The sequence below is a fragment of the Pleuronectes platessa genome, chromosome 10 (genome assembly GCF_947347685.1).
Source record: "Pleuronectes platessa chromosome 10, fPlePla1.1, whole genome shotgun sequence".
Lineage (NCBI taxonomy): Eukaryota > Metazoa > Chordata > Actinopteri > Pleuronectiformes > Pleuronectidae > Pleuronectes > Pleuronectes platessa.
In genome coordinates, this window is record NC_070635.1 from 551488 (window position 1) to 565690 (window position 14203).

General features: G+C 49.3%; 3 protein-coding genes across 4 annotated transcripts; 2 read left to right on the forward strand and 1 right to left on the reverse strand.

Moving 5' to 3' along the window:
* Nucleotides 1–98: 98 nt before the first annotated feature.
* On the reverse strand, nt 99–4751 carry zgc:153896 (uncharacterized protein LOC569930 homolog). Its single transcript, XM_053432179.1, is given in 6 exon segments — nt 99–166; nt 1479–1701; nt 2627–3250; nt 3362–3507; nt 4507–4582; nt 4584–4751. Coding segments are annotated over 6 exon segments (1305 nt in total).
* Nucleotides 4752–5718: 967 nt separating this feature from the next.
* mrps12 (mitochondrial ribosomal protein S12) lies at nt 5719–7836 on the forward strand. 2 transcript variants are annotated; one of them, XM_053432530.1, is made up of 3 exons: nt 5719–5919; nt 6335–6474; nt 7131–7836. In XM_053432530.1, the coding sequence occupies exons 2-3, from the start codon at nt 6426–6428 to the stop codon at nt 7511–7513; spliced, it is 432 nt and encodes a 143-aa protein (XP_053288505.1). In that variant the 5' UTR covers nt 5719–5919; nt 6335–6425; the 3' UTR covers nt 7514–7836. The 2 variants fall into 2 exon arrangements, with proteins under 2 accessions (XP_053288505.1, XP_053288504.1); XM_053432529.1 differs by having other exon boundaries at nt 6424–6474.
* Nucleotides 7837–12180: 4344 nt separating this feature from the next.
* On the forward strand, nt 12181–13878 carry LOC128449134 (endothelial zinc finger protein induced by tumor necrosis factor alpha). The gene is made up of 2 exons (XM_053432180.1): nt 12181–12873; nt 13477–13878. The coding sequence occupies exons 1-2, from the start codon at nt 12181–12183 to the stop codon at nt 13876–13878; spliced, it is 1095 nt and encodes a 364-aa protein (XP_053288155.1).
* Nucleotides 13879–14203: the final 325 nt, after the last annotated feature.

The following is a 14203-nucleotide window of genomic DNA, read 5'->3' on the forward strand; positions in this document are numbered from 1 at the left end:
TGATGTCACTAGCATAATGGTTAACAAATTAAAGGCCTCTAGGTCCTGGACCTGCAGATCTGATCCTGGTTCTGATCCTGGACCTGATCCTGGTTCTGTTACAGCACAGTGAACATGACCATCAGCAGCAGAGTGACAGACACTGGAGCTGTGAGCTGGGATCCACCTGCAAACAAACAGTTCAATGTTAATGAATGAAGTACTCTGAGACATGAAGTACTCTGAGACATGAAGTACTCTGAGACATGAAGTACTCTGATACATGAAGTACTCTGAGACATGAAGTACTTTGATACATGAAGTACTCTGAGACATGAAGTACTCTGAGACATGAAGTACTCTGAGACATGAAGTACTCTGAGACATGAAGTACTCTGATACATGAAGTACTCTGAGACATGAAGTACTTTGATACATGAAGTACTCTGAGACATGAAGTACTCTGAGACATGAAGTACTCTGAGACATGAAGTACTCTGAGACATGAAGTACTCTGATAAGTGAAGTACTCTGAGACTTGAAGTACTCTGAGACATGAAGTACTCTGAGACATGAAGTACTCTGAGACCCCCCCTCACCACTGGGCAGCAGCAGTGGCTCGGTGACCCTCATGGACCCGTTGTGTGCCCCCCCCCCCCCCACCACTGGGCAGCAGCAGTGGCTCGGTCACCCTCATGGACCCGTTGTCCCCCCCCCCCCCCACACCACTGGGCAGCAGCAGTGGCTCGGTGACCCTCATGGACCCGTTGTGCCCCCCCCCCCCTCACCACTGGGCAGCAGCAGCGGCTCGGGGACCCTCATGGACCCGTTGTGCCCCCCCCCCCCCTCACCACTGGGCAGCAGCAGCGGCTCGGTGACCCTCATGGACCCTTTGTCCCCCCCCCCCCCTCACCACTGGGCAGCAGCAGTGGCTCGGTGACCCTCATGGACCCGTTGTGCCCCCCCCCCCCCCCACCACTGGGCAGCAGCAGTGGCTCGGTGACCCTCATGGACCCGTTGTGCCCCCCCCCCCCCCTCACCACTGGGCAGCAGCAGTGGCTCGGTGACCCTCATGGACCCGTTGTGCCCCCCCCCCCCCCCCCCCCTCACCACTGGGCAGCAGCAGTGGCTCGGTGACCCTCATGGACCCGTTGTGCCCCCCCCCCCTCACCACTGGGCAGCAGCAGTGGCTCGGTGACCCTCATGGACCCGTTGTGCCCCCCCCCCCCCCCCTCACCACTGGGCAGCAGCAGTGGCTCGGTGACCCTCATGGACCCGTTGTGCCCCCCCCCCCCCTCACCACTGGGCAGCAGCAGTGGCTCGGTGACCCTCATGGACCCGTTGTGCCCCCCCCCCCCCCCCCCCCCTCACCACTGGGCAGCAGCAGTGGCTCGGTGACCCTCATGGACCCGTTGTGCCCCCCCCCCCCCCTCACCACTGGGCAGCAGCAGTGGCTCGGTGACCCTCATGGACCCGTTGTGCCCCCCCCCCCCCCTCACCACTGGGCAGCAGCAGTGGCTCGGTGACCCTCATGGACCCGTTGTGCGGCGCCGGGTGGATCTGCAGCAGTTTGCACATCAGAGGGTAAATGTGGACGCTGTCGAACGGCTCGGACACGAAGTTCCTCCTGAAGTCGGGACCGAACGCCCTGAAGATGGTCTTCATGTCCATCTCCCCGTTGTGGTAGCCATGATCGCCCTTGTTGACGTACACGATGAATCTCTGGTGGGAAACAAACCGATGAGGAAATTAAAACCAGAACAGACTCGAGTAGAGGAGGTGGTCCAGAATAAAACCACAGCTGAACAAGTGTCTCATGGTGTCTCACGTGTCTTTAATAAAACCAGTTCAGTGTCTGTGTGTCCTGATGAGGGTTACAGACCTGGACCCAGTCCTCAGAACCTGAAGACCTGGTCCTGATGATGGTTACAGACCTGGACCCAGTCCTCAGAACTTGAAGACCTGGACTCAATCCTCAGAACCTGAAGACCTGGACTCAGTCCTCAGAACCTGAAGACCTGGTCTCATTCCTCAGAACCTGAAGACCTGGACCCAGTCCTCAGAACCTGAAGACCTGGACTCAATCCTCAAGACCTGAAGAACTGGACCCAGTCCTCGGAACCTGAAGACCTGGTCTCATTCCTCAGAACCAGAAGAACTGGACCCAGTCCTCAGAACCCGAAGACCTGGACTCAATCCTCAAGACCTGAAGAACTGGACCCAGTCCTCAGAACCTGAAGACCTGGTCTCATTCCTCAGAACCAGAAGAACTGGACCCAGTCCTCAGAACCTGAAGACCTGGACTCAGTCCTCAGAACCTGAAGACCTGGTCTCATTCCTCAGAACCTGAAGACCTGGACCCAGTCCTCAGAACCTGAAGACCTGGTCTCAGTCCTCAGAACCTGAAGAACTGGACCCAGTCCTCAGAACCTGAAGACCTGACGAGTGCTGGTCAGCTGTTTATTCAAAGTCTATTAATATTGAGTGAATCTTTGTAATAAGCTCAACGCTGAACTTCCCTGGACCTGAACCACGCAGATGAACGTGTGAAGCTGATCAGGAATCTTCAGTAGAACAGAATCCAGCTGAGACAGTGAAAGGTAAAAACGGGACTTGACACAAACTGAAGGTTTCAGGTGAAACTCACAGAGTTCAGGTTGAATCCCAGATCTGCGACGACCACGATGGGAGGCAGCCGCTCACTCTTGCCAAGATGGAAGCTCTCGGGCATCTGGTCTTTATGGTAGACTGTCAGATTGGGTGCTTTGGATAGAGAATCGAAAACCTCCTGCTCCTTCCCCGGCCGCGGCGTCAGGATGCCGAACCCGCCGTAGTCCAGGATCTCGAAGCTGGCGAGCTTGATTAAATTCAGGTACTTGTTGAGGATGATCTCCTCCACCTGGGGGCGCTTCTTCACTGTGGTCATGCCGTGGTCGGAGGTGATGATGACGTTCAGGCTGTCGGTCAGGGAATGCCGATCAATGGCCTCCCTCAAATAGCCGATGGTGCGGTCGATCTGTCGGATGATCTTCTTCCTGTCCTCGGTATCCGGGCCCTTGGCGTGGCCCACGTTGTCCGGCTCGCCGTAGTACAGCGTCACCAGGTGGAAGTCCTCCTCGGAGAACCACCTCAGCACCGTGTCAACGTTCTGACGCCACTCGGTCTCGTTATCGTCCGGGTGGTCGAACTCCTCCACCAGAACTCGGTTTACCGCCTGACCGCTGTAGTTGGCGCCCCCTCCTGGGAAGTGGAAGGAAGCGGTTTTCAGACCCTGGAACAAAACATCGTGAGATCAGTTTAGACATCAGGCCTTGGACCAGCAGACGTTCCTCCTCTGAGGTGAGTCCAGGAGCCGGTGGCCTGAAGAGGATCCATGACCCACCTGGTTCTGAGCTGTGATCCATAACGGCAGGACTCCGTTGTCCCACCACTCCGACCTGGTCAGTGTCTTTTTGTGGGAAACCTTCTGGTTGGTCTTGCTGTCGTACATCATGTTGTGGACGACCTCGTGGTCCTCCACCCACCGACCTGTCGCAGGAAAACAAAAACAATCACGTTTTCAAATCAACGACAACACGAGAAGAACAAAACTGTTAACATGAACTTCACTGAGCTCCAGATAATCTGGAGAATCCATCAGGAGGTTCTGTATCTGAGCAACACGCACAATCCTATACACAGTCGAAGGTCCAACTGGAGCATGTCTGTAATGAGGTTCTGAAATTAACCAATCAGTGAATAGATGTGTCCATAAATCTGAGATAATATCATTTATGATGTGATTATAACCACGAACATGTCGTAACGGGCCTGATCTGTTCCCTGTGACCTTTGTGCTCAGAGCTTCATACGCCTGTCACTGGTCTGACCTTCATCTGCGTTCATACCTGAAAGATTTTACATCTTATACACAAATAAAACATTAAATGTGAAACAAACACCAGTGAATTATTAAAAATGTTAATTCAACAGATTGATTTTCAGTAACAACATTTTAGAATTTTCTAAATCTTCCCTTCTCACAACCTTTGAACCTCAGTTTTATTTTTCCCACAACATATATTTATGATAAATAATGAACTTTACACAGAGAGCGGCTGCTGCTGTCGTTTCTACATCAGAGATTTGAGGCAGAATTATTATATAGTTACAAACTGAGGTTTTCATATAAAACACAAAGAGTTTAAACCACATGACCGATGAAGCTACAGTTGAGCTAGAACGTGGAGTTGATCAATAATAATAATAATAAAGTCTGATTATATCGATAATGATTCATTTTTCATATCAAACAGTCGCAGTTTGAGTTAAAGACTCTTTTCAGGTTAATGGAGAAAATAATTCCTACGTTGATCCAACGTGAAAAAGTTCATTAGTTTAAGTGAAATGATTCAGAAACATAATCTAATGATTTAAATAATATTAGTCACATTTTTCCAAACAATTTTCATATAGTTTTACTGTAGTTTTCACTTTATAATAATAATTATTAATAATAATAATGATATTAGTGATAGCCTGTATTACCGGTGATGGTGGTGAAGTGGGACGGCGAGGTCATGGTCAGCATCGGGGGGGTGATGTATTTGGCCTTGACCCCGTCCCAGCACCAGCTGGTCCAGGTTCGGTGTCTCCACGTCCTGGTCGTAGTCCCACCTGAAGCCGTCGAAGGAGATCAGCAGCAGCTTGTTGGCGCCCACTGCCTTGCTCGCCGGCTTCCCGGCAGCACTCAGGGCTGCTGCGACGAGCAGGAGCAGCTGCAGCTTCTTCATGGTCAGACCGAGTGAGAGCGGCTGAACAGAGCGGCAGCGGAACGCTCACCTGCTGGTTACTGAGTAACTGGTGAGATCGAGATCTGCTGAGCCAGCACACCTTGACCTCAGCAACAGTACAAGTACTGCGTTACAAATACTCAGCTACACGTAAAAGTACTAAAGATTCAAATGTCAACGTTCTGCCATAAAATTGACCTCTGACCTGTCACATTATGAGTCGTCTGAGGGGCCGGCCTTCAAGTGTTTAGTTCCAGAAATTCTAAACAATCGTTTAAAGTAAAAATACTTGATGGTTGAGTCGGTGTTGGACCTGAAGCTACATGTTGGTTAAGTGATGAAGAGCCTCTCATCTCCTGCTCTTCATCAGCACAAAGATGAAGTTTAATCAGATGATCATAAAGTGATGATGTCAGACTATTAACGACTCGTCACTGATAAGATGAATCATTAGTCATCACAAACACCGAGGTCATCGACCGCCTCAGCTTTTTTGTTTCTGTGGCAAAAATCAAATGATGTTAATACTTCAGATAAATAAACCTCAATGAAATAAATACAAAGGACAAACTAAAGAGCTTTTATTGTGAAGGAGACGACTGAGTGTTGATCTTATAGCATTTATGTTTTAGTTAAAAACATTTTTTTGCAATATCAAGAGCAAAATAACAAATTCAACAATATTTAAAACAGATTTTTCAAAGCAGACAGTGGAACATGGTCCACTTCACTGTCACAGGTTCGAGTCCCCAGAGAAAAATATCATCTGCTTGGTACATACGAAAAAACTCAGATGAATGTAAATTAATCACATTCCAGTATTTAAGAATAAAACATCTGACTTATTATTAAAGATTTTTTTTAGGATTTTATTTCTTTAGTGGCCAATGGTGTAATTCACCCTCTTTTCCACTTGATGGCGGTAATACGCCATTTTGTTGTTTACCAATAAACACAGAAGAAGAAAGAAGCCTGTGAGAATAACTTCCGGGTGATGTAGTAACTTCCGGCTGTCACAAGTCCGAGTCCCTAGCGCTCAGGGTTAAAGTGGATTATTTATTATTGTATTTAAAAAACTGAATACAATAAAAAAAGCTTCGTGACTTCCGGGTTGTCTTCCCCGGTCTGTCCCGGTTCTCTGACGGAGTTTCTCCGGAGCTCGGAGCAGGTTGGTGCCTGAAACCACGTGACCTCTGCGCTGCGTCCGTTAGCTTAGCACAGGTTAGCATGTAGCACGTAGATATAGATCCAGGTTTAATTAAAGATGTAACCTTAGCTTAGCACATGTCAGAACTAGTTAGCACAGGTAAGAACTGATTAGTGCAGGTTAGTACTAGTTGGCACAGGTTCGCATGTAGTTAATATGTCACCATGTAGTTAGTTAGTATGTCACCATGTAGTTAGTTAGTATGTCACCATGTAGTTACACTAAGAATCTTCTCAACAGATCCACGTTGTAACAAACTCGTAATGAAGAAGAACTGACGTTGTTCTTCGTCTCCTGGAGGAGATGACGTCAGTAGCATGTATTGATGAAGAGGAGGAAAAGAGAAGCTCCACATATATATGTATATACTCTTCAGGCCTCTTGCAGCAGACCTCAGATCTGCGTCTCGGACCTGTTGTAACGATCAGCTGTTAGTTCACGACAGTAACCACTGATCTGTTTCAGAAATGTCTTCGTTATGGAGCCTGAGGCCGTTTCTGACGTCACTGTTTCAAGGTACGTTTACTTTGCTTCATCTGGACTTTGTTGTGTTGAGCGATCACAGGAATGTGGAACTCGAACTGAGGCTGTGACGTGAACCAGGCTCCCACGGACATGTGGTGCGCTCTGCAGGATGAAGCTCATCAACCATGATCCACAGTCTTTCTTGTTGCCAGTGAAAGCTTCAGGAGAGCATATGAAAGCTTCACCGCCTCGGGCAGAGCGCACGGAGCCGGGAATCGAACCAGGGACGCCTGACAGCTAAACCGCCAAACTGCAGATTCTCCTGGATTGATACAGACTTTATACAATGAGGTCGGGGGGTGAAGTCTGCAGATAATCGGAAGCGTCTCACCTGGACATTTGCGTTCAAACATGCTCCTCCCGTTGTCTGAAAGCAGCTTTAGTGCAGGATTACTCAAAACCTACTGGACGGATTTCCATGAAACAGTAAATATCCTTCAGGTAGTGTTTCTCACAGAAGGAGATCAAACCGGTTTCAGCCGCTGCCGCGTGGTACGTGTCCGGTGGAGCGACGGGTAGACGGGGCCGACGTTAAGCGGAGGTTCACCTGCTCAGAACCGTCAGGCTACAGGAATGTGTTTCATGAATATTAATGAGCCGTCAAACTCCATCTAATGTTTCATATTAAAATGTGTTCTCTCCTGCAGCCTCCCATCATGCCCCTGCCTGGACGGGGCCCCTCCTCTCCAGGACGATGGCCACCCTCAACCAGATGCACCGGCAGGGGAAGCCCACACCGCCTCCTAAAGCCGTCGGTGCCACGTTTGGCCGGCCCCAGCTGAAAGCGGTGATCCTGAAGACCATGATCCGAAAGCCCAAGAAACCCAACTCCGCCAACAGGAAGTGCGCTCGGGTGCGTCTGTCCAATGGGAAGGAGGCAGTGGTGTTCATCCCCGGGGAGGGGCACAACCTACAGGAGCACAACGTGGTGCTGGTGCAGGGCGGGAGGACGCAGGACCTGCCCGGGGTCAAACTCACCGTGGTCAGAGGCAAATATGACTGTGCCCACGTGGTGAAGAAGAAACAGTAGAGTGAGAGAGGGCAGCGTTCAGTCTCAGCTGTTTTATAAATGTTTGTGCTCTTTACTTTGCATCATCACGGTGACCTTGTCAAAGGTCAAGTCAGAAACCTGTGGACGCACAGAGACGTGATCTCCGGTCGTGCTCCTCAGAGGTGGAACCCGGCTGCAGAGTTTACTCCTGTTCAGACAGAGCGTTGGTGCAGCACTGATTCTGGATCATAGTGTCTATGACACATGGGAATAATTTGAAGGATCAATGACTCTTTGTCTCAACCTAAATTCATGAAGTCATATTTGAGGAAGAACAATAAAGACGCCTCATGTCCCACAAACCCAGATTTACTTGATTTCATTAATGCTGCGTGAAATGTTTGAATCTCCAGTGAAACAGACGTCACATGTTTGATTTCTCATATTTACACGTGTCCGGTGAAAACATGATGAACGAGGAACTGTTTGTTTACAGCGGCTCATGGCTGTGATGTGCGTGAGCGCCCTCCTGTGGCCGAGTGGACGGTAGTCTCCACATGGAGTCATGTAGACTCAGTTGTAAAGAACCTGATATTAAAACAAATGTAAACTATTGTTGAGTTTATTAATGTTATGACAGCAGAGACTCTTTCTTCCCTCAGACCGAGAAGCTGTAGGAATATGAACAGGTCACGTGATCAGTTCCAGGAGCGGATGAATATAACGAAGATTTATAGATTTGGACTCAGCAGATTCCTGCAGTTCTCGGTCCCGCCGGCCGCGGCAGCACCGAGCGGCTGCTGGACCAGGAGGGCCCCCTGGCGGTGGGTTCTGACATGACGTCACGTGACGAGCTGAACTTTAACTCACACATTTAACATCAAACACCACCGAAGAAGAAACCAGTCCAATCGGCACAGCGGCGGTGGAGCTAAGCTACAACCGCTGGAAAACAGCTGGATTACGCTAAGCTAACGCTAGGAGAAAGCTAAGCTAACATCAGTATAACGCTAGGAGAAGCTAAGCTAACGCGAGCCGCCCCCCCTCCGCCGGCTCCTGGTGCTCACCCCGTCAGGAGGCGCTGGTTCTCGGTGCCTTGCTCGTTTCCTCTCGTCAGAAAACGACGGTAACGTTTCGTGTTCATTGTGTTTGTGTTGTGTAGGTTATTGATCTGCAGGCTAACTGTTAGCTTAGCATTACGCCTCCACAGTCAGTCATTACAGCTCGATGTGTTAACTCAACATTTTAAAGACAGTGTTTCATATCCGGTGATCCGCTTCTCCTCCGTTGATTAATCGAGTCTTTATCTTGTTCTTGGAAACAGTTAAAACGCGTGTTTTCATTTCCAATTGTTTAAATGTCTTCTTCTGTCCAAACTTTAAATTTCACAACAGAGGATATAACAAATCTTCTCTTTTTAAATGATATAAACGTGTATTTAGTAATCAAATTTCCATGAAGCTGAATTAAAGCCAAGTTTGAGAGAAATTACAAATTAAATTGAATAAGTGTATTTGTCACACTGAGTTGAGAGTTAGTTGAAAGTGACAGCGTCTTCTCCAGAAGAGTTATTATCAAGATTTAATCTCCTAATATGTTAAACCCGCTCTGGAGGCTCAAGCAGTCAACACACAACACAGACACACTAATATAAATAATGATTCAACGGATCAAGACGCAGAGACCAAACTTTCTTGATCACATGATCAAGTAACTGGTCAGACTGGGACCCCTCACTCACTCACTGGTTCTCCACCTTTCACCACCTGCAGCTCTTTAGAGATGAAACCCCCAGAAGCTGCTTTCAGACCCTGAACTCCTGGGAGGCTCCCTTCCTTCCCTGGAGGACGTGCATGTCTGAACTGAGGCTCGGAGATAAAATGCCAAAGATAATTATAGCAAAATAACTTTTCCTCGATAGCAATATACGACATGGTCGATTCAACGTTGATAGAACTCATTCCATCCATGATTTGACAGACAACACGAACAGCCAATGAGGAGAGTAGAGCTGCGCCGAACCGATGAAAGCTGGAGCGACAGCGGGACTGAAGAAGACACCACATGGACACTGGTGAAGAGACGGGTTCGAGGACCCAGACGGTCGGCAGCTCGAGTCCCAGCCCAAGCCCAAGAGTCTTTGGAAAGAGGTTGAACCCCGAAGGACTCCTCACAGCTGTGGATGCACTAAGTGGAAGTCGCTCTGGATTGAAGCTTCAGCTGAATGAGCTGCTTCCTCTAATTGAGTGAATTAAGACTCAACTCGCTTTATTCCTGATGGTCTGTAGCCACAGTTGAAGAAGTGTATAAAACCTCCTCCACCGCTTCTTCTTCTTCTTCTTCTTCTTCTTCTTCTTCTTCAGAGGAGCTGCAGGCAGCTCGTCGTCCTTCCTGCTGCTGCCGCTCTGTTCTTCTGCTCTTGCTGACCTGCCGCTGCTCTAACATCTCTATAGTCTTCTGCATGTCAGAGAACTGCATCTGGAGGACCTCATTCTTCTTTTCCAGATCATGTTAACCCGTTTGATTCTTCTTGTTCCTCCGTCCTCTTTGAAGCTGCGGTGTCTAGCTGTCTGCACCAGACTTTCACCATCATGTACTTTTCATTCACGTCTCCAGTTGTTCTCTGAGCTCCTGAATTTCATTCTGCAGGATCGTGTTCATACGTATGAATTCTTTAGCGTCTACCTTGGACTTTGAACTTGTATTTAACTTTTCGCACTGGTCTCTGGTCAGTTGGTACTTTTCTTTCATCACCTCCAGTTCTTTACTGAGCTCCTGATATTTCTTTCTCTTCTTCTTCTTCTTCTTCTTCTTCTTCTTCTTCTTCTTGTTTAGTGGCGGGTGGCAGCTAAAGTTAAAGGTTAATTACTGCAACGACTTCTCTTCATTCCTTCTCAGTTCTCTGGATGTATATCAACATTAAAGGAATATAACCATGTCATCCAACAAGGGGATTCATGATGTCACAGATTCAGTGACGCCACAGAGACTATTTCAAAATATTGATTTAGTCTCTGGAACAGGAAGTTGAACACAGTGGACGGCGGTGATGCACCGTGGCGTTGGTTGACAGGCGCCAATAAACCGGACGAAGAAGAAGAAGAATGCGACGGTTTGGCTGCACGCTGCCGTGAAACCTCAAAGAAGAAGAAGACGACACGTTAACTCACCTCGCCAGCTCTTCATCAAATTACCAAACATTGGGACTTGTCGTTTTTTTGTAATTATCTGTTTATTTATATTTATACCAAACCCTAACCCTACTTATGTCTTTGTAAGTAAATGATTTAAGTTTCAACTCTCAGCTTCTTCAATGAATGATATTCAGATCCTGCGTCATGATTACAAGTTATCGTATTTCAGTTAATTCTAGAAATTTGTTCGACGTTCAACTTCCAGTAAATTTTAACTTTCCAAGTTTCTGCTGTTCAACTTCTTTCCACGTTTCTGAAGTTTCCTTCATCTTCATCTTGTTGATTCTTCATCTCAGCTGTTTTCATGTGACCGGAGGCATCTTGTTCTCGTCTTGTCGCTCCTTGTGAACACGATATCTGAGGAACTCTTTAAGGGAATTTCTTCACATTTAATAACATTGTTTATTTGGACTCAAAGATGAAATATTACATTTTGCTGGTTGAAGATAAAGCTCATTGCAACCTCATGTTCTTATGAATTTCATCACATTTGACAGAAACACTCAGAGACAACCCACAAACACATTATCTGTAGAACATCTCTAGAGCAACCGATCAATTTGGCACCAATGTTAATGTAAACTGCTTTTCCACATGAACCAAACTCTGCAGAAACCTGTATTTCCTCAAGAGGAGGAGGAGCATGTGTGAACATTTAGTCCGAGTGAGAGGCTCTGCTCTATCTGCAGTCTTTCTCTGCCTGGCCCCCGAGTAGAAAGTCCGTAGAAGGTCCGGAGAGCACAGCAGGGGGTCCTCCGCTCGGGATGAAGCCGTTTCATGCACAAAGAAGAAGAAGATTTCCAGAGAGTTTGTGGAGATAAGAGCTGAATCAGGCCCATTATCTGGAAACTGTCTGGAAACATCTTGTGGAGCTAGTGTTTGTCCTGTGAAGCAGCAGCAGGTTGTCGGGTCGGACTCGAACATGTGGGATCATTGGGGCGAGGAGCGCACAGTGTAACACTGAAGCTTCAACCAGAGCATCCACTGAGCGAAACTCTGGAAAACATCCAAACAACAGTTTAAGGCCAAAATAAATCTGCTCTACACTTCTGGAATCTACCTTCTAGGTTTTCCAGAGCTCTCAGACACATCCTCTAGTCTTCCTCCACAGGAACAGGAAGAAGCCTCACACACGTCTAATGTATAATAAGCTGTCGATCTGATCAGGAAGTGACTGACGTCTCCTTGTGTCTTCTCCAGAGTCGTCCAGAGGATGAGGAGATGAATGGAGTGAATGTGGAAGCAGAGCAAACGGGAGAGGCCTGTGAAGGTCAGAGACTCCTCCTTCCACCTTCATCTCAACATGTCCACTTAGCAGCCTCACATGTGGCAGCTGTTTGGTTCCCCGTCTTCCTATGAGACGCGTCTCGTGCTGTGGGACAGGAGGACGTCCTGTTTGAATCAGACATGTCTGTGGTGACCGAGGTGTAGAACATGGAGGCACAGAGTGGATCCTGCCCACTCATCCTGCCCAGATTCAGAGTCGAGCTCTGAATCTGGAGGCAGCTTGAGATGTTCATGTCAGGCTTGTTTCCTACAGGAGGAGCGACGGCTCCAGACAGAGCTGCTGTGAGCCGAGGTCGCTCTAGATACCGGCACCGCTGCACAGTATGCAGCCGGGAGTTCTGTCGCCCGTCCCGCCTGGCGGACCACGTGGCCGCGCACTCCGGAGACAAACCACACAGCTGCTCCGTGTGCGGGAAGCGCTTCAGCAAGAAGATCAACGTGACGGTGCATCAGCGCGTCCACACCGGAGAGAAGCCGTACGCCTGTCCGGTCTGCGGGGTCCGCTACGCCCAGCTGGGCTGCCTGCGGCGGCACCGGCTCGGACACGCCGCCGAGAAGCCGCACCAGTGCTCGGTGTGCGGGCGAGGCTTCGTCCAGCGGCGGCATCTCGTCCAACACGAGCGGATGCACACAGGCGAGAGGCCGTTCTCCTGTCCGCTGTGTCCCAAGCGCTTTGCCTCCCGGACCGGGCTCAGCGGGCACCAGAAGACCCACAAAGAGGAGAACCTGCGCTCCTGCTCGTTCTGTGAGAAGGTCTTCTCCACGCCGTCGTCCTTCAGGGATCACGTGAGGCTCCACACGGGACTGAAGCCCCACCCCTGCTCGCTGTGCCTCAAGAGCTTCAACCGGCCGGGGCTGCTGAGGAAACACCTGCAGAGACACGCTGAGGAGGAAGATGTGCTGGAAGCTGCCAAGAGGGTGAGTCGGGCTCTAGTGAGCTGAAGGTCTGGAGACAGAACCAGAACCTTAACGGCCTCAGAGCCAAACTCAACGACACGGTGGAGTGGAGGAGTGATTCCTACCTGAACTGTTGACCGGGGTCGAGAGCAGATTTCACCTCCTTCTGCAGGAGGTGTTGAATTCAAACTTCAGTTAAACACCGAGTGCAAGAAGCAGTTCAGTGGTTCTATAATTGGACGATGAGCTTTGTATATTTCAATGGTTATTGGTTATTTTAGTTTTGGTAATTGCTCTAATCTTCTAGTTAACGGAATCACAACATACAGATATTTGAATACAGCGACGTGAGGTGGCAGAGGCAGGGTCACATGTGCAGATAAGGAAATGACTGATTTATATATATTGAAGATAAAAGATGTCCCATGAGGGAGAGAAATGTTACTGAGGTCTGATATTTTACAGTTTAACCTTAAAATCATTATAAAAACACGAATACAAACATAAACACAGATACTGGTCTATCTATCTAACTGATCTATTAAAGTCCCGTGGATCTGCTGATATTTGTTTTGGCTCCGGTCTTATTCCATCTGTGTGATCTCACATTGTCTCGAACCTCAGGGGGAAACTTCTCATAGCTGCCTCCTGTGCCACAAGAGATTCTCCACCGCGGAGAAGCTGCAGCTGCACCAGCACCTCCACCAGAGGGCGCTGCACTTCAGCTGCGACACCTGTGGCCGAGGTTTCACCAGAGCGTCCCGGCTGAGCGAGCACGTCAGGTCTCATACCGGAGAGAAACCGTTTCAGTGCTCGGTCTGCAAGAAGCGATTCTCCGTGCAGAGAGTGTTCAGGAAGCACCAGGAGATCCACAGCAAAGAGGGAGGAGCCGCCACAGCCCCCGACGAGGGGCCCCCTGACGAGGGGCCCCCTGACGAGGGGCCGCCTGACGAGGGGCCCCCCGACGAGGGGCCGCCTGACGAGGGGCCCCCTGACGAGGGGGCCCCCCGACGAGGGGCCGCCTGACGAGGGGCCCCCTGACGAGGGGCCCCCCGACGAGGGGCCCCCTGCTCGAGGAGACCACCAGGTGAGCGTCAGTGTGTTCTGGTCTGAGCTGGTTCCTCTGTCTGTCTGTGGAAGGTGAATCCATCCATTCATCTCATCCTCTTCCACCAGAGGAAGTCCACAGAACCTGAACAAACAGTCTGGGGGGGGGAAGAGACCCACTGAGCGAGTGTGTCCTCACTCAGTGTGTGGGGGAGGGGGGGGGCGGCAGTGTGTCCTGGCGACAATACTCACACAATCACTTCCTGTTTGGCAATTTCTCTTCAAAGTAAAGCACAGCTTCATT

What these genes read in the sequence shown, in the direction of transcription:
- mrps12 (XM_053432530.1), top strand. Translation starts at nt 6,426, where the DNA reads ATGTCTTCGTTATGGAGCCTGAGGCCGTTTCTGACGTCACTGTTTCAA. An exon ending in TCTGACGTCACTGTTTCAAG is followed by an intron (nt 6,475 to 7,130) that starts GTACGTTTACTT and finishes TCTCTCCTGCAG; the next exon opens with CCTCCCATCATGCCCCTGCC.
- LOC128449134 (XM_053432180.1), top strand. Translation starts at nt 12,181, where the DNA reads ATGTTCATGTCAGGCTTGTTTCCTACAGGAGGAGCGACGGCTCCAGAC. An exon ending in TGCTGGAAGCTGCCAAGAGG is followed by an intron (nt 12,874 to 13,476) that starts GTGAGTCGGGCT and finishes CTCGAACCTCAG; the next exon opens with GGGGAAACTTCTCATAGCTG.